The sequence below is a fragment of the Nuphar pumila genome, chromosome 3 (genome assembly GCF_984573655.1).
Source record: "Nuphar pumila chromosome 3, dmNupPumi1.hap1.1, whole genome shotgun sequence".
In the NCBI taxonomy this organism is placed as follows: domain Eukaryota; kingdom Viridiplantae; phylum Streptophyta; class Magnoliopsida; order Nymphaeales; family Nymphaeaceae; genus Nuphar; species Nuphar pumila.
In genome coordinates, this window is record NC_143251.1 from 22286340 (window position 1) to 22309956 (window position 23617).

General features: G+C 37.4%; 1 protein-coding gene across 1 annotated transcript in view; it reads left to right on the top strand.

The window, feature by feature from the left end:
- Positions 1-6379: 6379 nt before the first annotated feature.
- The window catches only part of LOC149842266 (SET domain-containing protein), a 48710-nt gene continuing 31472 nt past the window's right edge, over positions 6380-23617 (top strand). Inside the window, exon 1 of the mRNA XM_090000622.1 lies at positions 6380-6475. Within this exon, the coding sequence (XP_089856748.1) occupies positions 6380-6475 (96 nt within the window). The remainder of the gene's footprint in view (positions 6476-23617) is intronic.

Sequence of the window (23617 nt, forward strand, 5' to 3'; positions counted from 1 at the left end):
AGATGCAAATTTGTAAAAAGGTCAAATTAATACAAATTTCATACTTAAAATTACAAAAGAAAAGGAAACAAAAAGATTCTAAAATACATTGATGGTATTGTGATGTTTATAAATAGCCCATTTTTTTTTCAAGTAGAACTATAGTTTTCCTTTTTAATCATTTTTTCCACTATTGTGATAACATCATAATATTTTCAAAATATTGGTGATATCTGTGACAACACTTGAAACCAAGGTTGCTAAACTAGGAGGCGGAAGTGGGAAACAATACGGGAAGTGAAAGCCGGAAGCTATGTATTTTAAAATATATAGGAAGTGAAAAGTGAGGAATAAAAAAAATAGTATAAGAATTGAATGGGAATCAAAATGAAAAACAAAAAATAAAAGTTACTCTTCTTAAATTTCATGATTTTTTAGTGTAGGAATTAAATTTTAACAAAATCTAAAAATGACGACTGCCAATTTAGAAAAAGTACATGAAAGTGAGAGAAAACATACAAAAAAATGAAAAGTAGAGTGAGAGAACACATAAGAAGAATAGATGAAACATGTGGAACACACAGGAGAAATATGGAAGAATCGAGATTCTCATCAAGTTTCTTAAGTGAATTTTCGGGAAGCAGGCTTCCCACCTATCTAAGAAGCTTGCGGCAACTCTGGTTTAAACCAGCACAAGAAGGGCACTTAAGATAAATGTTCCTCAACTATACATAATCATACAGCTGATGGATACAGGAACATTATCCAATGTGAGTGCCACCAGATAACTACATATATAACAGCATCCAATGACTACAAAACTGATAGTTATCTTTAATACATGGTGAAATAGAAAAACTGCAAATGGAGGAATTAGTAGACCCTAACCACTTTAACCTCCTAACCTTCCAAACCATAAACAAAAAACACAGCTGTGGTATTTGCGAAAATTGGGAGATGGATAACTACTGGTGATCTTCATCCCACCACAGACCATCTCTTAATATGGAAGAATATCAGAAATATTACCAAATCATCAGTTCATAACGTATTCACCAGTGTTTGATCAAGAGAGATAAACAAATCCAAAAATAAAGGCCGTAAACAGCTCATCCTAGCAACCATTTTTTTTCACTTAAAATCAAATCAAAACGACCTCGATAACACGAAGCAAAATATTCTAATGAAATTTAAAGAACAAAAAAAGGGATGAACCATAGCTCTAAATGATCACAGATACGAAGCTTCATCGTGGGGGAATCGGCAAATAATACGTGCCCATGTTGGAAATGAAAAGAAAAAAAAAGGAAAAAAAAAAACAGATGAAATGGAGAAGGATGAAAAGAGAAAACGAGGCCTATCGAGAAAGGAAAGAACGAAGTGGCAGGGAGGGGAATACTCACAAAGAATAGGGGTGGAACGGGAAAACGTGGAGGCCTCCGTTGCGTTCTGCAGACGCAGCCCTTCGAATGCTACGTTTGCCGTGCGGGATGAGGTAGAGGGAGAGAAGAGTTATGAGAATGCCCCTATCATTGCTCATAATGACGGAAATGTCTTGTTTTAAAAAGGGTGCGTTTCGTCGTTTGGCCACTGTCCCATGGACCACCGTGTCCAAGATCTAAGAGTCCAAAATGTGACCTTGCAGTTCATGGGTGTCCTCCTGACTCGTTCAGGCTTCCCACTAAACATTTATCGCAGAAGAAAAGTTGTCATACTTCTCTCACCTAGGGCATCGGGCCGGCCCAAACCCATTTAGAGCTGGATCCGTCGGGTTTAAGTGCAACTCATGACCCGGCCCATTGGCACAGTGGTCTAATGTGAAGCGGGCTCAGCCAACCCAAACTCAACTAAATACTGCAACTAATTAGATAAATAAATAATTAACAAGTTTTCATGAACCCAACTAATTATCTTTTTAGTTTTCATTAAATTAATGCACCTAATTAGGTAAATAATAATAGTTACCAAGTTACTATGCAATTAATTATTTTTTATATTATTAAAAATTAATAAATAACTCAAGCCTGTCTAGACGACCCGATCACCCGCGGGCCTACCCGGACTCAGCCCACATATATAATGAGCCGGATTTTGGCCCAGTAGCTAACGCCCCCGAGCCTAAAAGCTTGATCCAAACCCAGCCCATGGCAGACAAATGAACAAAGACACGGGACACGTTATAACAGCTACAAATATTATTCTATATTTTTGTTTGTATTTTTTAATAGTGACACAACCATAAAATAATATTAAAAAATTAATTTTAAACATTTTTTGCATTTATTAAAAAATAGCCTACTCAGATTAGATTTTCTGACGTATCAGCCGATACTGACAACATTGGTCCTAACACTCGATCTGCTTTCTGCATGCCCATGCCCTACTAAGAGGGCTAAGACTAAGAGCTGGTTGGGACCCACCTGATATTGAGGTGCTGGTATCGGGTCTGGATTTGAGTAAATTTGGGTCCATCATAAGAAAAACCATATCTGAGTCCCATAAAGATTTCATAAAAACCAGACCCGTTTTATACCCGATAAAATAATAATTTATATCTTATTTACGTTGAAAAATCACAAATCTTAATGGGAACCTGGGTCGAACACGGGTCTGGTATGAAATTTCGCAAACCATCCCCAGATCCACATACTAATCGGACCTTTCAGTCCGACCCGGATTCTAATTGGAGCTCCTCACACAATTGGGTCCAGTCCACGCCGGACCTTGGTTTTATCAGGTGCCTGAATATAAGGTGTTTCGTGCAAAGCTCCCGTGTCGGCTTCAGTTGTAGCGGGAAAAGTTAAAGCTCAAAATTTTCCCATTCGATTCGATCCCCAAACTCAATGGAGTCGGAAGTAAAATACTGTCCCTTTCTTCTCTTTCCCATCTTTATATGAATTTATGCAGAAGTTTCATCAGCGAAGTTCTTTCCTGGAAATATCTTGTTAACTTCAGGAAATGTGCGTACTCCCTCAGTAGAATCGGATAAACATAGGGTTTGCTTTTGCCCCAAGATTTAGTTCCGTACTTTGTGATTTCATTTAGACTGTACATCTATTTTTTTGTTTACTTTTTTTCCATCCATCTCAGCTCTTGCTATCCACGTATAGATTCAAATTGGTCCAATAAAAAAACTACACAATTCATCGGTGGAATTGGGGGACTTTCTTGTTTGATGAGGGAAAACATAGGAACGTTGTTATGAATGATGTTTCCCATTTTTTTTTCTCTTGTTTGGTTTGCCGATGTAGTTGTTGGCATTGTTACAGATGCTATTTGTGAACTGAAGAGCCTTTCAAAGTTGGGGTTCAGCACATACACAGCAACCTAATAATTCATCATCTCCTTTTTTGTATCTTTAACGATCTCAGCATTTTTCCTAAAGAACAATCGATGATCCATGAATTTCTCTGTATTACGGACACAATTCACAATGGAAATGCACATTTGATGCCTTATCGGAACATTGACTCATGTTAGTGGCGCCTTAATTTTGTGATTGTTTTGTTCATTTTTAGGTTCGTTAGATTAAGAGCACACTTTTAATAATAAATTGTGCATATTACGAAATAAATTAATAATGGAAATACACTTCAATGCCTTCTTGAAGCATCGAGTCGGCAAGTGGTGTATACTTTTAATGATCAAATGGGTCGGAGGACTTTTTGATGCAAATTTTAACTTGACCTTCAACTTAGTAGGTCTTACAGTTGAAATCGGAGTCCTAACTTGCTTGCTTAAGTTGTGGCTGATTCTGAGTCATCTTTCATTTGCTGCGATTCTTCTTATAGTGGGTGACCTCTATAAATGTCATCTATTATGCATAAGGAGAATGGTGGTTATGTGAGGCTATGAGCTTCCATCTGACTAGAAACAGAAGGCCCCACACAAGCTGTAGTACACTACTTATGAGTGGGATCAATGCTTTAGAGCCATTTTATTGTCATAAGTGGAAGAATCCAGCTTCCAATACAGATAAGATTTTTGACTGCTGGAGTGCCCTGATTCTTGAGATTGTAATATTTTAATTGCACATGGTTTGAGGAATACATGCCTTGATGTCTCAATGAAGCTCTGTTTCTAGGATTTGCATATCCTCTACAATTTGGACAGTGCTAGAGGGGCTACCTATAGGTCAGCAAATAAAAAGTAGGGAGGAGATGTGTAGCCTTGTGTTCATGAAGATCTAATATGTGACATAGTCCTGCAAAGGATTTCATCCTAGGGCTACTAAACTTGAGGATTGTATGTCTTTCTTCTGTCCTCTGCCATTGTTGATAATGGTGCATCTGTCTTGCATGAAATTGGGGTCTTGTTGTCATATATATATATATATATATATATATATATATATATATATGTATGTATAATGAAAACCTCCCCAATGAAAGCGGTCTCAAACCTACCCAATGGATTTTTTTCAAAATTCTGACTGTACAGATGTGTTTAGCTGCAGCATGATTGATTTACGAGAAATCGACACTTGGATCATGAATTTTGGATAGAAAAGATGGTATTTGGAGCCTCAAAAATTTATGAAAATTGTACGCCATTGATTTTTGAAACTTATAAAGACCTATCCATGCATCAGAATCAAATGCTCCAAGAACCGATTCCTATAAAAGCAAGCATATAGATCACATCTGTACGGTCAGAATTTTGAAAAACACACACCAAAAATCCAATAAAACGTCCATTGGATAGGTTTGGGAGGGTTTTCCATTGGGTAGGTTTTCATTCCTCTCTCTCTCTCTCTCTATATATATATATATACAAGTTTTGATTGTGATGAACTAGGTGTTGTAAAGGGGCACATGAATGGGTCATGTCATTCCTGAACCTCTACGATCTTGATGAAGGTTTATAAACTGATTTCAGTTCATATTGATCCACTGGCCTTGGTTGAAAAACTGGCATATCCCCACCACTGCACCTCTATCAGTCTCATTGTTGTCGTCTTCCCTCATTGTTCTCCGAAAAAGTCAGTCAGTCTGCTAGAAAGCTCACCACCATATGGAATTGGAAGGGGTGCTAATGGAATACCAATTGTAGGCTAAGAGGGCCAAATGTAGCTTTGTCCAGACCCAAGTCGAGTACTTGGGACATATTGTAACAAAGCCATGAGTGGAAGCAGACCCCGCCAAGATAAAGCCCATGGTGGAGGGGCTAACCCCCCCTCTCCGCATGGCCAATGCCTTGAGAGGTTTCTTGGGCCTAACCGGATACTACCGGCATTTCATATATATATATATGGTAATGTTTTTGTAATGGCACCATTACGTGCAAATGCCTGGATCACCCATGCGGTTGTTTCGATCCAATCCGACCTCATGGATGGATTCAACATGTTCAAAATAGTGGAAACCAGGTTTTGGATCATGTTTTTTTATGCAAAACACAATTTTATGACCCATGAAAGTATCACACATTGTAGGCCATCGATTTTTAATGCCTTAAAAGTCCTGCTTACATGTCATAATCGGGAGATTCAAGAGCCGATTTCTACTAAGTGAAACATGTAGATCACATCTGTAAGGTTAGTTTCATGAAAAAACCAAAAAAATGAAAAAAAAAACATTGGTAATGGTAGGTATTATATGCGTGTATGTATATATGCATGTATTTATGTACATATATAGGTATACAACTATCGAAGTACATGGTCATTCATAGACACAACAAATTTGTACCCCAAAAAAAACATGGTAACTAGATGTATTAATTGTCACCAACCATGGGCATTTTACTAATTTTATAAAGAAAGCATTTTTTGAAAGAAAACTTATAAAGAAAAAACATATAAAAGTCATTGTGCATTTCTAAAGTACATCTAAAAATGTTTCGTTTATTCTTTATAAACATTTCTATGTTATTGACAACTAATACATGAAACTACCTAGTCATTTTTAAATTGTTAGGAGTATAAATTTGTGTGACTTTGTTACATCCACGGATTTTCATAAAGTAAAGATGGCCTATCTATAAGCCTCTGCTGTCATTTTCTTATTCAGAGGGCTTGGTCTTAAACCAAGAACAATGCTGAACATTGGGGAAGACTATCAGAGTGAAACAACTAAAGCAACACACACACATATTTAGGTACATATGTTTGTCTGTGTGTAGTCTGCACCCAAACTTGAATATATGCTTGGGTTGTACTCTTGCATCATTTTAAATTCCTGACATAATACTTTGTGCTTGAACTTTTCAACAATTTCGTTGTGATGAATTATCCTGGAGTCTTGTTGTTCAAACATAATATGCCAGTGTATTCTTTTCAAAAAGCAATTTGCATTTTGAAATTTTGAAGGCACACATATCTTTTGTATATTGTGGTTATGTTGCTTTTTGAATTCCTTACTTCAAAACTACATCTTAGTTCCCTATTTATTTTCTACAGATGGCACCTGATGTAAGGCAGGAGATAGAAGATGATGTGGTTGCATTGATTCTCCCTCCTGTAACTGAGAATGACCCATTGTATTCTAAGAAAAAGGTATAGTTCCCTATCTACTAGAAATATACCTCCCCAAAATTTATTCTTCTTACAGTTTTGTACTTGCAAGATAGCTTTCTGATTTACATGTTTTTTTCTGAAGATTAAATGAAATTAATAATGAGCTAGAACATGACAATGTTGTCACATTTGTTATTATAATAATAATAACAGTAATTATTATCGTTATTATCATGTCATCATCAATATTAATAACAATGATAATGTTAATATAAATGTTTGGTGGTCTGGCACTCTGGCTTTAATAGCTACAAACTCATTCTTGTTCTTCATATTATTTTGAAATAGCTGAGCTTCACAGAGGTTTGAGGATGCCTTAGCATAAGTGCTATATAAGGATGAGTCATATTTGGATCAAACATGGACAAACTATGAGCTTTAAATAACTGGTTCTTTTTTCCTTGTTGGCAAACACTTGTAGGAACTTGGTATTTGGCTGGGTGAAAGCGAAATCTTCAAAAGTCAAAGTCTATGTTGTGTCCACTGAGTTGATTAATGGATATTGTTAAATTTTAGAAGCTACAAGGTTTGCTACATCAGCGCTTTATGCTTTGTATGCTTCACCGAATTGCCTGGGGATATCATTAGTGGTTCAACTGTTCAAATTTGAGTGTTTGAATTTAAATCAAGTTTGAGGGACACCTTTAGTACCTTATTCCCTTCTATGCTATGTAACATGGGTATGGGTGTCAGGCCGAAGAGATGCTGGACACGGGATGTGGGTTGGGTCAGACCTGATTTAAAGGGAACACACACACGCACATGCACCTGTATCCCCATACCTGATATTTTTTTAGATTGCTGTATCAAAAAAAAAAAACTTGTTTTTATACATTTTTAGGCCGTGTTTTTTTATCTTGTGCATAACTGTTTAGTTATACATCGTCTGTCTCAAGCCCGGATAACGGATGAGGGTTGCGGTAGGCTAGTGACAGCCAACGTAAAAACGTAGTCACACCCTATGAATATGAACCAATATGCGAATTTCGTTGGGGCGTTCCCTACTAAGCGACACTCTGTACTCTATAGGCCCGGAGGCAGTGATAAGCAAGGTTTTAAAACCCGTGACTCGGAACTCGACTCGTTCTTTATTGACTCGTGACTCGGCGGGTCAACTCGGTGACTCGGACCGGGTTTTGTTAACTTTTGATTTTAAAAGAAAAACAATATATAATTTGTCTCAAACCATGTTTTTCAGTAAACATATAGTCTAAAGAGTTGACAATAAAAAATTGCAAGTTCAGAGTAGAAAAAGTACAAACTTCTTCATAACAAGGTCACATGGAAAGATCAAGTTACATGAAGAAACTTCTTCATAACAAGCATGTCTTTGGTATTCAATGAAGGCACCATGTAACTGAGTCTAGAAACATACTTAAACTCAAGTTTCTAAATAGAATGGTTTAGGAATTTCAGCTAAACTTCTCCAGAAGACACCCTAGCTTTTGTTAGCTTTCCTTTGATCCTTTCTAGTGATCTCACCTCATTGAGAACAACAACACATCATCTTGCATAAAAAGCCAGTTTGAATTAGTTGCAACAAGGTAAAACAACAATAAGAGAATGAATCACCAGAAGAAATTCCAATTATGACCAAGGGTACAAGATCAACACAACTGGTATGATATGGGTGTTTCTGTCAAAAAATAAGGATGACAGGGTACAAATTGTTATGCACAGGTGTGATACAGACGTTGTACAAAAATGTATTTTTATATACAATGAAGGATATGATATGTGTTCATAAAACGACACTCAAAGGCACCCAACACCAGAATATGAAGTACAAGCACCGATATGTGTATGCTTCACTTTTTTGTTAGATCTTTGAATCATTTTTTTGCCAATATGTTTAATCAACACATAAAGATTGATAGATTATTGTATCTTTGAATTGGTTTGTCTTGTAATTTATTATTTATTATTAAACTGTTATTTTGAAATACCCAAAAAATCAAATTTCAAATATCCCAGAACTCGGCCGAGTCATGGCCGAGTCAAGGCAAGCCGAGTTTACCCTGTTGGGTTGACTCGCTGGAGGGCCGAGCCGAGCCGAGTCAACCGAGTCACCGAGTTGACTCAGCAAGTTTTAAAACCATGGTGATAAGTGGGCAAGGGTAGCTAGGACATTGCCCAGAAGCGACGCGTCAAACCGGCGCCCGGGGGTGGGGTCAAATAGGCAAGGGTTCTCGCACTTTGTTGGACAGGTTAGGGTAAAAAAGATAGTTTAAGACTCTAGAAGGAAGCAACCACCTGTGTAAAGAGAGAGAGAGAAAGAGAGAGAGAGAGAGAGAGAGAGAGAGAGAGAGAGAGAGAGAGAGAGAGAGTCGGCTGCACATAAACTAATTTCGTTACATTTGGATTAGGGCTTCTCTCTATATTAAATAGAGAGAGGATAAAAGGAAAAAATACAACTAAGTCCTTATGAAAACAAAAATTCAAAAAACCTCTAATATAAAAGAACTTTAAACTAAAAACCACCTATTCTCAACACTCCCCCTCAAGCTGGAGCATAGATATCAATCATGCTCAGCTTGTCACAACATTTTGAGAAATTTGGCCTAGCAAGAGGCTTTGTAAACATATCTGCAACTTGGTCTTCCGACTTTAGGTATTTGGTAGTGATATAACCAGCTTGAATCATATCTCTTGCATAGTGGCAATCAACCTCAATGTGCTTTGTTCTCTCATGAAAGACATGATTGTTTGCTATATATGTCACCGCTTTGTTATCACACATCATGGACATTGGAGAGGAAACCTTCACCTGGAGATCATGAAGAACAGTGCGAACCCACATCAATTCAGCAGCTGTTTGGGCCATAGCCCGATATTCTGATTCTGCACTCGACCTGGAAACCACATTTTGTTTCTTACTTCTCCACGAAATTAAGTTGTCTCCCAAAAACACACAGAATCCTGTGGTAGATTTTCTATCTACTACAGATCCAGCATAGTCAGCATTAAAATAGGCTATTATCTCCAGAGTTCCACCTTTCTTGAACAATAACCCCTTTCCAGGAGATGATTTTAGATATCTAAGAATCATTATGGCTGCATTCCAGTGTACCTCAGTTAGTTTGTCCATAAACTGGCTAACTTTGCTTACTGCTAAAGCAATATCTGGCCTGGTCACAGTTACATATAATAGCTTCCCTACTAGGGAGCGATAGCTTTTGCTATCAATTGGTTTTGACCCTTCTTTAAACAACTGAACTTTATGGTCCATGGGAATATTTGCTGGTTTAGCTCCTAACATGCCCGTTTCCTTTAATAAGTCAATAACATACTTCCGTTGAGACAAAACCATCCCTTCACGGCTTCTAGCAACTTCTATACCCAGAAAATACCTGAGTGAACCAAGGTCTTTTGTAACAAACTGTTTTTGAAGATGAGCCTTTGTGGCTTCAATAGCTTTCACATCATCTCCTGTAAGAATGATGTCATCCACATATACCACCATAACAACTATGCCAGAGTTAGTTTTCTTTATAAATAGTGTATGATCTGCTGCTGATCTATTAAAGCCAAAGCTTGACATCACTTCAAACAACTTTTGAAACCATGCACGAGGACTTTGTTTCAAGCCATAAATCGCCTTTCTCAATCTACACACCTTTTGACACTCCCCTTCAACCTCGAATCCTGGAGGTTGTTGCATGTAAACGGTCTCAGATAGATCACCATATAGAAATGTATTTTTCACATCTAATTGGCGCAAACTCCAACCATGCTGAACAACAACTGAGAGAAAGAGACGGATGGTACCCATCCGTGCAACAGGAGAAAAAGTTTCAAAGAAGTCAATACCATATGTCTGAGTATATCCTTTCGCTACTAATCTGTACCTTTCAATAGAACCATCCGATTTGTACTTTATTGTATATACCCATTTACATCCAACAATGTCAGCATCTGCTGGGGAATCAACTAGATCCCATGTATGCTGAGATACTAAAGCATTCATTTCTTCTTGCATAGCCAGCTTCCAACGATTATCAAGTTCTGCCTGTTGATAGTTCAGAGGAATAGTTTCAGTAGATAAGGCTGAAATAAAAGACTTCATCTGATTTTCAATTCTGTCATCAGAGACAAAATGAGATATGGGATATACGGTACATTGTCGTGTCCCCTTTCGTAGAGCAATAGGCCTGTTATCATCATCCTGAAGATCACTATTGTCAGTAGAACTTACTTCAGGAGAAGAAGAAGATGAAGGCTCTTGCGGAGGTGGAGCTCTACGCACATATACCAATGGAGGATTATTAAATCTGAAAGAGGATGAAGTTTGGTTTGGTAAGGAGGGCACAAATTCCAAAGGAAAAGGAGGTATAGGTAATGGAAAAGACTCAGCTGGATCAACCTGCAGCGGGGAACCGAAAATAGAGTAATATGGAGAGGATTCCAAGAAAGATACATCCGCACTGACATACTCTCGGCGAGAAATAGGATCATAACATCGATAGCCCTTTTGATTTTTTGGGTAACCTATAAATATGCATTTTGTAGCTTGAGCGGCTAATTTATCACGGCCAGGGCCAAGTTTGTGTACAAAACAAACACATCCAAATATTTTTGGTGAGAAAGAAAAAAGTGGGGCATTAGGTTTTAGGATATGTAATGGAATTTGATCACCCACAGAAGACGAAGGCATGCGGTTGATCAGATAGCAAGCAGTGGTAATCGCATCACCCTAGTATAACGCAGGAACATTGGATTGAATCATAATGGTCCTGGCAACATCAAGTAGGTGCCGATGTTTTCGCTCAGCCACCTCATTTTGTTGAGATGAATAGGCACAGGAAGTTTGGGGTTGGATGCCATGATCTTGGTAAAATTGTAACAGATCTTTTGATTTAAACTCGAGATTATTATCAGTGCGAACAATCTTGACAATAGATTCAAACTGAGTTTTTATTTCAAGAATTAGGGATTTGATAATACTTGGAACTTCAGATCGTTCTTTTATTAAAAATACCCATAACTTAGAGAAATCATCAACAATAACAAGATAATAACGACACTGAGTCCTAGTAGGAATCTTACTAGGACCCCATACATCTGCATAAAGAAGTTCAAAAACTTTATTACTAGACTGACTCTGACTCGAAGGGAACGAACTTCGATGATGCTTTCCCAACTGACATGCTTCACACTGAAATGATGTGGTGGAAGGAATTTGAGGAAAGACCGAACGAAGCTTTGACAAAGAAGGATGACCAAGACGACGATGCCACTGAACAGGACTGAATGAGTGTTCCACTGCAGCATGAACAATACCCATTGGATGATGTAGGTAGTAGACTCCATTTTCTTCATAGCCTCCACCAATTTTCTTCCCCGTCAGCAAATCCTGAAAATGACAACCGATCGGATCAAATATTACTCTACAGTTTTGCTCTCTTATAAGGCAACTAACAGAAAGTAAACTTTGAGGAAAGTTTGAAGCATGAAGAACATTTTTCAACTGTAACGAGGAGGATATAAAAATATTTCCCTGACCAATGACCGGGGAGGAACTCCCATCGGCTAATGAGACTCCTCGATGAGCATTAATATCCTTTATATCTGAGAAAACAAGTGAATTTTCACACAAATGTCTGGATGCACCAGAGTCAATAATCCACTTACTGTCAGTCGGATGAAGATGATTTCCGGTTGAATAGGCAACACCAGCTACAGGAGGAGTGAAACTCAAAGGGCGAAGAGCTATCAACTCATCATATTCAGCACGACTTAGGGTGATACTACGATCACTTGCAGAGATATTCTCCTGTACATTTGTTGCCTCGATAGTAGTAACATTTGCTTTAGGAGTATATGACTTTGATGAAGAAGAGGTTGGCCGACCATGCTTATCCCAACAACGATCTTCTAAATGTCTAGATTTTCCATAGAATGTACATTGAAGCTTTCCTCTGCCTCCCATACCACGTCCACGTCCTCGTCCTCTGATATTCTGAATATTTCCACGCCCATAACCGGATGAGACAACAAGAGCAGATGATTGAGTTAAAGGTTGAGATTGTGGCAGAGAGATCGCAAGTCTACTCAGACGATTGTAAGCATCAACAAGAGTAGGAACATCTGATCCAGTCAACATTTGAACTTTTGCAACAGAAAATTCTGAAGAAAGACCTGTAAGAAAATGAACAACCATGGTTTGTTCTTGATGATCCTTGTGCTTCGAGCAACAAAAAGGCCTGTGAGCATTAAGTCTTTCAAACGTAGCTTTGACAGAGGCATAGTATTGGGCCAATGTCTGATCTCCCTGCTGCAAATTATATATCTCCTGTTCTACTTGCAGGATACGACTCACATTAGTTTCTTGTGAGTATGTATCACGAAGATTGTCCCACATCAGTTTGGATGTATTATAGTAGATCAATCCATCTGCAATATGGGGTTCGACACTATTCATGATCCATGACATAACTATGTCATTATCTTCATACCAAGTAACATATTTTCCCAATTTTTCAGAGGGTTCGTCTTCCAACAGAATATGTTTTCGACAATGTCCAGATATCGACATCATAAAAGTTCTGGACCACCTGACATAGTTGGTTTCATTCAACCTTATGGAAGAGCCGTACGAGAATGGGTTGGCAAAAGCCTTATACTCCCCAATATGTTTCATTTTAGAATCACATTTCGAATTTTCAGCCATATTGCTCATTTGAACAACAAGTATTCAAGTAGACTTTTCCAACACTGTAAGAAATCAGCCCTGCTATTAAAAAAAACAGCCCACAACCAGCAGGGAATCACTCCTGCTGCTTTCACGACAGAGGGATAGCTTGAACTAACACAACACGAAACAAAACTCGACACAGCAGGGAGTCACGACCATTGCTGTACCCAAACACACCACGATAATATTCAGTTGCAACACAGATGATCACGACAACTGCTGTTCCCCAAACATATAAGGCATAACAGCCAATAAGACTTCAGAGGACAATTAAATAGATCAATCATATCTCGATCACACGCAACAAGTATAGAAAATAAATTTCAGAATCACGACAGACACTCAATTAGCACAGAAAAAATGAAAATCACGGTTGGCACGCAGCAACACATAAACTTGCTGCGTGACCCAAACAACCAACAGCACAAACAACACATCACAAACAACCAACAACACAAACAACACATCAGTCACGGCAGACACGCAACAACAGGAACACAACTCGTCAATGTCCAGGAAATCACGACAGGAGATCACGAAGAAAAAAAAAAACTCCAGATTCCAAAATAAAAAGGAGGTTACGGCTCCAGGAAATCCTCGCTGGGAGCTCCATACTTAGATCTGACGACAGATCTGGGTAATATCCCATATCTGTTATCAGATCTTCCATAATCGCTGAACAACAAACCTGATGTCACGCAGTCAGGGTTTTTCTTTCTTCGTTGGTGAAGATCAGTCCTCTCGTGATCACGCTCCCGAGATCGAGGGCTCTGATACCATGTAGATGGAAGCAACCACCCGTGTAAAGAGAGAGAGAGAGAGAGAGAGAGAGAGAGAGAGAGAGAGAGAGAGAGAGAGAGTCGGCTGCACAAAAACTAATTTCGTTACATTTGGATTAGGGCTTCTCTCTATATTAAATAGAGAGAGGCTAAAAGGCAAAATTACAACTAAGTCCTTATAAAAACAAAAATTCAAAAAACCTCTAATATAAAAGAACTTTAAACTAAAAACCACCTATTCTCAACAAAGACCATACAATTAGGTTAGCCACTTGGAACATAGGGTCTTTAACTGGTAAGTTGGTAGAGTTAGTAGATGTTATGTGCAGGAGAAAGATTGATATTTTATGTTTACAAGAGACCAAATGGGTAGGTGAGAAAGCAAAAGTGATACAACCTTAGGAATATAAGATTTGGTATACAGGAATACATAGGAATAGGAATGGAGTTGAGATTGTTATTAGTCGTGAGTTTATAGATAATGTAGTTGAGGTCCGTAGGAAGGGGGATAGGATTACACTTATTAGATTAGTACTAGGTACATATATTATTAATTTTATTAGTGTTTATGCACCTCAAGTCGGTTTAGACGATTCCATTAAGCGACAATTTTGGGAAGATTTAGACGGAGTAGTACAAGGGATATCTCATGGAAAAAAGATTTTCATCGGCGGAGACCTTAATGAACATGTAGGCATTAGTAGGGATGGATTTGAGAGTATCCATGGAGGCTATGGTATAGGAGAAAGAAACGAAAGTGGAGAACAAATTTTAGATTTTGGTTTGTCCTATGATTTGATCTTAGCCAACACGTGGTTTAGGAAGAGGGAGTCTCACCTAGTAACATTTAAAAGTGGGGTTAATAAGAGTCAGATAGATTTTTTCCTACTCAGAAAGAGAGATAGGGGTTGTTGCATCGATTGTAAGGTTATACTGGGAGAAAGTGTAGCTACACAACATAGAGTCTTAATTTTAGATCTTAACATTAGAAGATGCCACAAAAGGGATAGACATAGGATAAATCTTAGAATAAAGTGGTGGGCACTGAAAGGAGCTAAACAAGGAATGTTTGTAGAACAGGTAGCTAAAGAAGCTAATTGGTGTCTCGAGGAGGATGCAAAATAAATGTGGAATAAGATAGCGGGTTGCATGCGAAAGGTGGCGAAGGAGGTTTTGGGTGAGTCTAAAGGCGGTGCACCGCTAGGTAAGGATACATCATGGTGGAACAAATATGTCAAATTAGCTATTAAGGTTAAAAGAGAGTGTTATAGAAATCTAAGTAAGAGTCGGAATAATGAGAATTTGGAGAAGTATATGGTAGCAAAGAAGGAAGCTAAAAAAGTAGTTCGAAACGCGAGGGATAAGGTATATAAGGAGGTCTATGACAAGTTGGATACTAAGGAGGGCAAAAAGGATATTTATAGGCTTGCAAAGATGAGAGATATGAAATCAAAGGATCTGAGTATGGTTAGATGTATCAAAGATGAAACACAAAGGGTTTTAGTTAAAGATGAGGAGATTAAGGAAAGATGGAAAGATTATTTTGATAAGCTATTTAATGGAAGTCATGCTCAGGATCTTGGAGACTTTTTCATTCCTTTTCATGAGATGAATCGTGACTTCATGCGCAAGATTCAAAAGAAAGAAATTGCAGAGACTTTGAAGAAAATGAAATCCAGAAAGGCAGTTGGCCCGGATGGTATATCTATCGAGGCTTGAAAATGCTTGGGTGAGAAATGTTTAGTATGGTTGGAAAATCTTTTTAACAAGATTTGGCGGATAAATAAGATGCCTAATGAGTGGAGGAAGAGTACTTTGGTGCCTCTCTATAAGAATAAGGGTGATATACAAGATTGCACAAACTATCGTGGTATAAAACTTATGAGTCATACTATGAAACTTTGGGAGATTGTGATTGAGGATAGGTTGAGGAAGGTTGCCATGATATCGGAGAATCAATTTGGTTTTATGCCTGAAAAATCAATTATGGAAGCTATACATCTTCTTAGACAACTTATTGAGAGATATAGAGAGGGGAATGTTAAAATGTAAAACTGTACATATATGTATATATAATAATATTATATTATTATATATATATAAATACATTTTTAATTTCTTTCTTTTCTGTATTTTTTTTCCTTTATTTTTATTTTTTGTCTTTATGTCATCTAGTTCAGTTTGAACTAGAATGACTGTTGCTAGTCAAGTCCTGTCGAGACTTGACTAGCAATAGAGCTGTTGGACTGAGCTCTTAATAGAGCTGTTGGACTGACACATTCCAACAGCTCTAAATAGAGCTGTTGGACTGTGCCCAACAGCTCTATTGAGTCCTCTTTCAGCTGTGTATATAAAGGGGTGCAGCCCCTCTTGTATTTCACTCCAATGCTTCTTAAGCAATTGGTTTTTCATATCAATAAAGAATACATTTTTATTTTTATTTTGTTTCCAGTTATACCCTTTTTAAGGGTTATGCTTTAGTGTCATTCTTGACACTTGCTCTTGTTAATCAAAGCTCGTGTTTCGAAGATCCCCATTTCATTTCATGGTATCAGAGCCGCAGAAGTACTAAATCTTGAGGAAAAGCTGCCTCGGTTTCCGTGCCCGTTTGCAAAAGTTTCGCCACTTGAAGAGAAGTGTTTTATCACTTCATTGGAGAAGATTTCACATCTTGTTGTATTGTTTTTTTTTTCTTTCTTTCTCATTTTCCTTCTTGTTTCTCTTCTATCCCTATTCTTTCTCTCCTTGTAATCGATGGATGACAATGATAAAGTCACCATCATGCCTATGAAACTAAGCGATACGAACTATGTAACATGGGCTTCAATCATGAAGCACCATATATGGGGAAAAGGCTTATGGGGGATTGTGGATGGTTCCGATTCGGAACCTAAGCTATTTCTTACTAAAAAGGAGGGAGATAAAGACGTCCCTCTATCGGAAGAAGAGAAAATCAAGGCTATTGCCTCATACGAGAAGAAATGGAAAGAATGGAGAATATCTCATGCGAAGATAATGTCATGGCTTATCAATAGCGTTGACATTAAAAAATGCTCAAGTCTTGCCAAATTTGATCATGCCGATAAGGCATGAGAATACCTTAAGAATATGTATTCCCTTAAAGATATTGCACACGTGTGCAACCTCCAAGAAAAAGTTCGAATGATGACACAAGGAGACAAAACTATTCGTGAATATTACATTGGGTTGTCCGAACTTTGGGAAGAACTTTCCCTTTTAGAACCAAAGTGGCATTGTGCCGAAGACATCGAGCTTCGTCAGAAACAACTCGATGTTGAACATTTTTACCAGTTTATCACTGGATTAAGGCCGAAATTTGAAACCACTAAATCGGCCCTACTTCTCCGGGGAAAAATTCCTTCTATTGTTGAAACTATTGAAGAGTTAACAATGGAAGAAAGTCGTCTCCGGAAAGGTTCTTTAAAAATTGAAGATGATTCCTTTTTAGCCGTGTCTAGACCAGGGAATCATGTTCGATCATATAGGCCTCCTCACTTTAACCGACAAAATGGTGACTATGATAAGAAGAAAGTTATTTGTCATCACTGTCATGAACCGGGACACTACAGGCCACAATGTCCCAAACTTAAGGAGCTGAGAGAAAAAAGAGCTGCAATTGCTGGATCGGAGCCTAAAGATCAGGATGCACCAGTTTCCCTGGCCCAACTAATGGAGATCCTTCAGCCTCTCATCAAAGGTGCCTCTTCCTCATCTGAAGCTTCAACCGGCGCAGCAGCCTCATCTTTTTCTGATTTAGGTAAAATTTTTTGGCTTCTTGACTCTGGTGCATCTTTTCATATGACCCCAAATAATCAAAGTCTATCCAAATGTGTTAAAAATAAAACAAGTGTGTCAAAGGTCTTTACTGCTGATGGGACTTCTCTTGAAATAGAAGGAATAGGAGATTTTGAAAAAATTTATAAAACAAAATTTTTTTTATTCCAGAAATTAGACATGTTCCCAAATTAAATTTAAATCTTTTATCTGTATCTCAAATTTCTGATTATGGGTGTAATATTTCTTTTTCTTCTCATGGTTGTTGGGTACAGGATCGCCAGTCAGGCAAGCTGATTGGGGAAGGTCATAGAGGAGGACTCTATTACATGGATTTTTTGGAAATGCCGAAGAAAGCTTTTTGTTATAATATTCAAAAAATAGAGTTGGAACTGTGGCATAAGAGACTTGGTCACCCACATATAGCCAAAATCCAACATTTTCCAAATCTAGGGAAATTTTGTAACTCTGAATCATTTGATTGTAAAGATTGTATTCTCGGCAAAATGAAAAGATTACCATTTCAGAACAGAACCTTTTTCTCTTCAAGACCACTTGAATTAATACACTCGGATGTTTGGGGTCCTGCACCAGTAATTTCTAAAGGAGGATTTGTTTACTATGTTATTTTTGTCGATGATTTCTCCCGACATACGTGGATGTACTTTCTCAAACATAAGTCTGAAGTATTTTCATACTTTCAAACTTTTCATAATATGGTTAAAAACAAATTTCAAAATGATATTACTATTTTTCGCACAGATTCAGGGGGAGAGTTTTTATCCACAGATTTTCAAAATTATCTTAAATTGCATGGCATCACACATCAAAGATCTTGTCCTTATACACCTCAACAAAATGGACTGGCAGAACGAAAACATCGCCATATTATAGAAACCACTAGAACTTTATTAATAGCAAATCAAGTCCCTAAAGACTTTTGGGCAGAAGCTGCCTTAACTGCCACCTATCTCATTAATAGGATGCCATCTTCTTCGTTACAAAATATCACTCCCATTGAAAAACTTATGAACATTTCTCCAGACTACTCTAGATTAAGAATATTTGGGTGCAAATGTTTCATATTTACTGACAAAAATGATAAACTTTCCCCTCGTGCGATTCCCTGTGCCTTTTTAGGATATGCTGAAAACCAGAAAGGTTATAGATGTTTTGACTTCAAAAATAATAAACTATATGTGTCTAGAAATGTTTCCTTTCTTGAAAAGGAGAGCTTCTTTGATTTTAGAAAATTAAAAGACGTCACTGAGTACTCCTTTTTGCTAGATCTAACATCAACATCTGATGAATATGACCTTGATTGTAACTTTGATGATGATCCAAGAATTATTGATCTTAATGTTGAAAATGAAGAAGTTCATAGAGATACTAGTATTCAATATTCCAGGCGACAAGAGTCTAATACTCCATGTGCACTTGAGAAATATTCTAACATTCCAACTAGACAATCATCCCGAATCTCGAGGCCTCCAGAAAAGTTTGTATCATACGAGTCTTTCTCACCCACATATAGGGCAGTTATTGCATTAATTCACTCATATGAAGAACCATCCACATATTTTCAAGCAAAAAATGATATCAAATGGATAGAAGCCATGAAAGTTGAATTAGATGCACTTGAAAAGGCTTCTACATGGAATATTCAAGATCTTCCTCCAGGGAAGAAAACTATAGGATGTCGATGGGTTTATAAAATTAAAACCAAGAGTGATGGTACTCTTGAAAGATATAAAGCTCGTTTAGTAGCCAAAGGTTATGCCCAAGAATATGGGATTGATTATGAAGAAACCTTTGCTCCGGTGGCTCGTATGACTACTGTCCGAACCTTAATTGCCTTAGCTTCTATCAAAAAATGGTCTATTTTTCAAATGGATGTCAAAAATGCTTTTTTAAATGGAAAGCTAGTTGAAGAAGTATATATGGAACCCCCTCCTGGTCTAAGTATTCCTAAGGGTAAAGTCCTTCGCTTAGAAAAAGCTCTTTATGGACTTAAACAAGCACCAAAAGCTTGGTATGATAGGTTTAGTCGTGTTATGATTGATATTGGTTTTCAATTCTGTTTAACTGACACTGCTTTGTTTATTAAGAATTCTGATGCAGGGATCATTGTGCTTCTTCTCTATGTGGATGATATGATCATCACCGGAAGCGATAAACAGGGAGTTGAAACAATCAAAACACTTCTTAAATCTCATTTTGAAATGACTGATTTGGGCTTGTTGAGATATTTTTTAGGCATTGAAGTTGCTTATTCTCCTAGAGGATATTTATTATCTCAGACTAAATTTGCTTTTGATATTGTTTTCAGGTCTGGTATTACTGATGATAAGAAAGTTGACACTCCAGAAGTTGTTAATGTTAAAATGAAGATTGATGATGGGGAACTTCTTGCAGACCCTACTCCTTACAGACAGCTTGTCGGGGCACTTTCCTATCTATCCATTACCAGACCAGATATAGCACATGCTGTTCATACAGCAAGTCAATTTCAACATGCTCCTACTTCTGTTCATATGGGAGCAGTCATGCGTATTATCAGATACATCAAGTCCTTTCTTTCACGAGGACTTTTCTTATCTTCCTCCTCTTCTCTTGATTTAATTGCATATACTGATGCTGATTGGGGAGGTGATCCCAATAACAGACACTCAACCACTGGCTTTTGTGTCTTTTTAGGGGAATCATTAATCTCGTGGAGGTGTAAAAAGCAGCAGAAGGTATCTCTCTCATCCACCGAAGCTGAATACAGAGCCATGGCAACCACGACCATGGAAGTAGTTTGGCTCCGACGACTGCTTGCTGACATGGGAGTTGAAGCAACAAAGGCTTCACAAATGTGTTGTGACAACAAAAGTGCGATCTACATTGCTAGTAACAGAACATTCCACGAACGCACCAAACACATCGAAATGGATTGTCACTACGTCAGAGAGGAATATCTACACGGGATAATTGATCTGCCATATGTCACTTCAGAATATCAGTTAGAAGACCTCTTTACAAAGCCTCTCGCTGCTCCCCGATTTCACTTTCTCTTAGACAAACTTTCGCTCATTGTACCGTAAGTTTGAGGGGGAGTGTTAAAATGTAAAACTGTACATATATGTATATATAATAATATTATATTATTATATATATATATAAATACATTTTTAATTTCTTTCTTTTCTGTATTTTTTTTCCTTTATTTTTATTTTTTGTCTTTATGTCATCTAGTTCAGTTTGAACTAGAATGACTGTTGCTAGTCAAGTCCTGTCCAGACTTGACTAGCAATAGAGCTGTTGGACTGACACAGTCCAACAGCTCTTAATAGAGCTGTCGGACTGACACATTCCAACAGCTCTAAATAGAGCTGTTGGACTGTGCCCAACAGCTCTATTGAGTCCTCTTTCAGCTGTGTATATAGAGGGGTGCAACCCCTCTTGTATTTCACTCCAATGCTTCTTAAGCAATTGGTTTTTCATATCAATAAAGAATACATTTTTATTTTTATTTTGTTTCCAGTTATACCCTTTTTAAGGGTTATGCTTTAGTGTCATTCTTGACACTTGCTCTTGTTAATCAAAGCTCGTGTTTCGAAGATCCCCATTTCATTTCAGGGAACAAAGATTTGCATATGGTTTTTATTGATTTGGAGAAGGCATACAATAGAGTACCTAGGGATGTTCTCTGGTGGACAATGATAAAGAAATGTATTTCTCTCAAGTACATTAGTATAATTAAAGATATGTACGAAGGAGTAGTAACCAATGTCCGCACTTGTGGAGGGGTGACAAACAATTTTCCTATAACGGTTGGGTTACAGAAAGGATCTGAATTAAGCCCTTTCATTTTTGCTATAGTGATAGATGAACTTACGAGATCAATTCAAGAAAATGTGCCGTGGTGTATGTTGTTTGCTGATGATATTGTTTTGATTGATGAGTCTAGAGCTGGGGTTAATGCTAAGTTAGAATTATGGAGACAGACTTTGAAAGCAAGAAGTTTTATGTTGAGTAAGAGTAAGACATAATATATGAAATGTTGGTTTAGTAAGCAACAAAGTAGTGATGAGAGTGTAGTGAAGCTTGGTGAGCAAGAAATATCGGTGGATGACTGTTTCAAATATTTGGGATTTATCATTCAAAATAATGGAGAAATTGATGGAGATGTAAATCATAGGATTAAGGTTGGGTGGATGAAATGAAAAAGTGCAACTGGAGTATTGTGCGATCGTAGAATGCCATTGCGGTTGAAGGGAAAGTTTTATAGGACGACAATTAGACCCGCTTTACTATATGGTACAGAATGTTGGGCTGCCAAGAGACATCATTTTCAAAAAATGAGTGTAACTGAGATGCGTATGCTTCGATGGATGTGTGGAAATACACTAAAAGATAAGATTCAGAACGAGGAAATACGTAAGAAAGTAGGCGTTGCATCCATTGAAAATAAGAGGAGTGAGAATCGTTTACGATGGTTTGGGCATATTCGGCAAAGGCCTAATGATGCTCCGGTTAGAAGGATGGAGAAATGGGAAAATATATTAGCTAAAAGAGGTTGGGGTAGGCCTAAGAAGACTTGGATGGAGATGATAAGAAAGTATATGAATGCTTTGAACCTCACCGAGGACATGACATTGGATAAAAATGATTGGAGGAGAAGGATTCATGTGGAGGACCCAGAATGATTTTCTTTTTGGTTCATATCGCCGACCCCAATTGTTTGGGATGAAGGCGTTTGTTGTTGTTGTTGTTGTTGCTGCTTGAAACAGTTAATTCGTTTTTGCTTGGCCTTCTACTTTTGAGTAGAAGTACAGTGCTTTGTTCAAGACCTTGATTTCTGAAGGACATAGATTGTAGTGCATGTGATTCCATATTTTTCTTTATTATATAATTTCATGAGAAGAGGAGCTGAATTTGTTGAAAGCATAACAGACTTTGTACACCATGACAGGATATAGTACTTCCACTGGTGAGGAGATTATTACTGGCATAAGAATAGAATTGAGAGTTAAGACAAATGTGGTTTGTCCCTGTTGGCCATAGATAAATTCTGTGTACTAGTATCCATTTTGACACCTGTGTCCCCTGCATGAACAACTTATATCTATGCTATCTGTTTCACTGGTGAAGCTAGGCCAAACCCAACTCTTTTGGTATTTATGTGATACTAGACTTTTTAATACTAGATGGCACATAGAACACATCTGGTTCTTGGCAAATACTAGATGTGCACAACAACCATAGTCACAAATATCGGTATCAGCTATATCTCAGTGAGGCTATTTCTCACGATATTATAGGTTTGATGATAAATCTTGGAAAAATCTCGGGACTTAAAAAATAGCAAAAATAAGTAATAAAATATCATGTTTAGACAAAAAATACATAAATAATAAATGAAATAAGTAAAAAATGTAAATGAAAGAAGAAAAACATATTTAAAATGTAAAAAATAAATAAAACTAATTGATAATATTGTGATAATATCACGATATTCTCGTGGTAATATTGCGATATTCTCAAATTGGCAATAGTTTCAAAATATCACAATATTTTACCTATATTATCGTTTACTGAATTTACAGTGATAATATCATCATATTTTCAAAATATCACCGATATCTATGACTATGAGAACAACTAATGCAAGTTGATGCTATTAAACTTTTATAGTGAACTTGATCACCGAGATCTTAGTCAATTCAAGAACAAACACATAGGAAGATGTGACTGGATATGAGGTAGCATATCTTTGTGAAGCATTTACATGCAGGATGTATGAACATTGCAGTATCCTGAAAGTGATTCCTATATCTAGGTTGCTATTAGGATTTATGATTCAAAAGG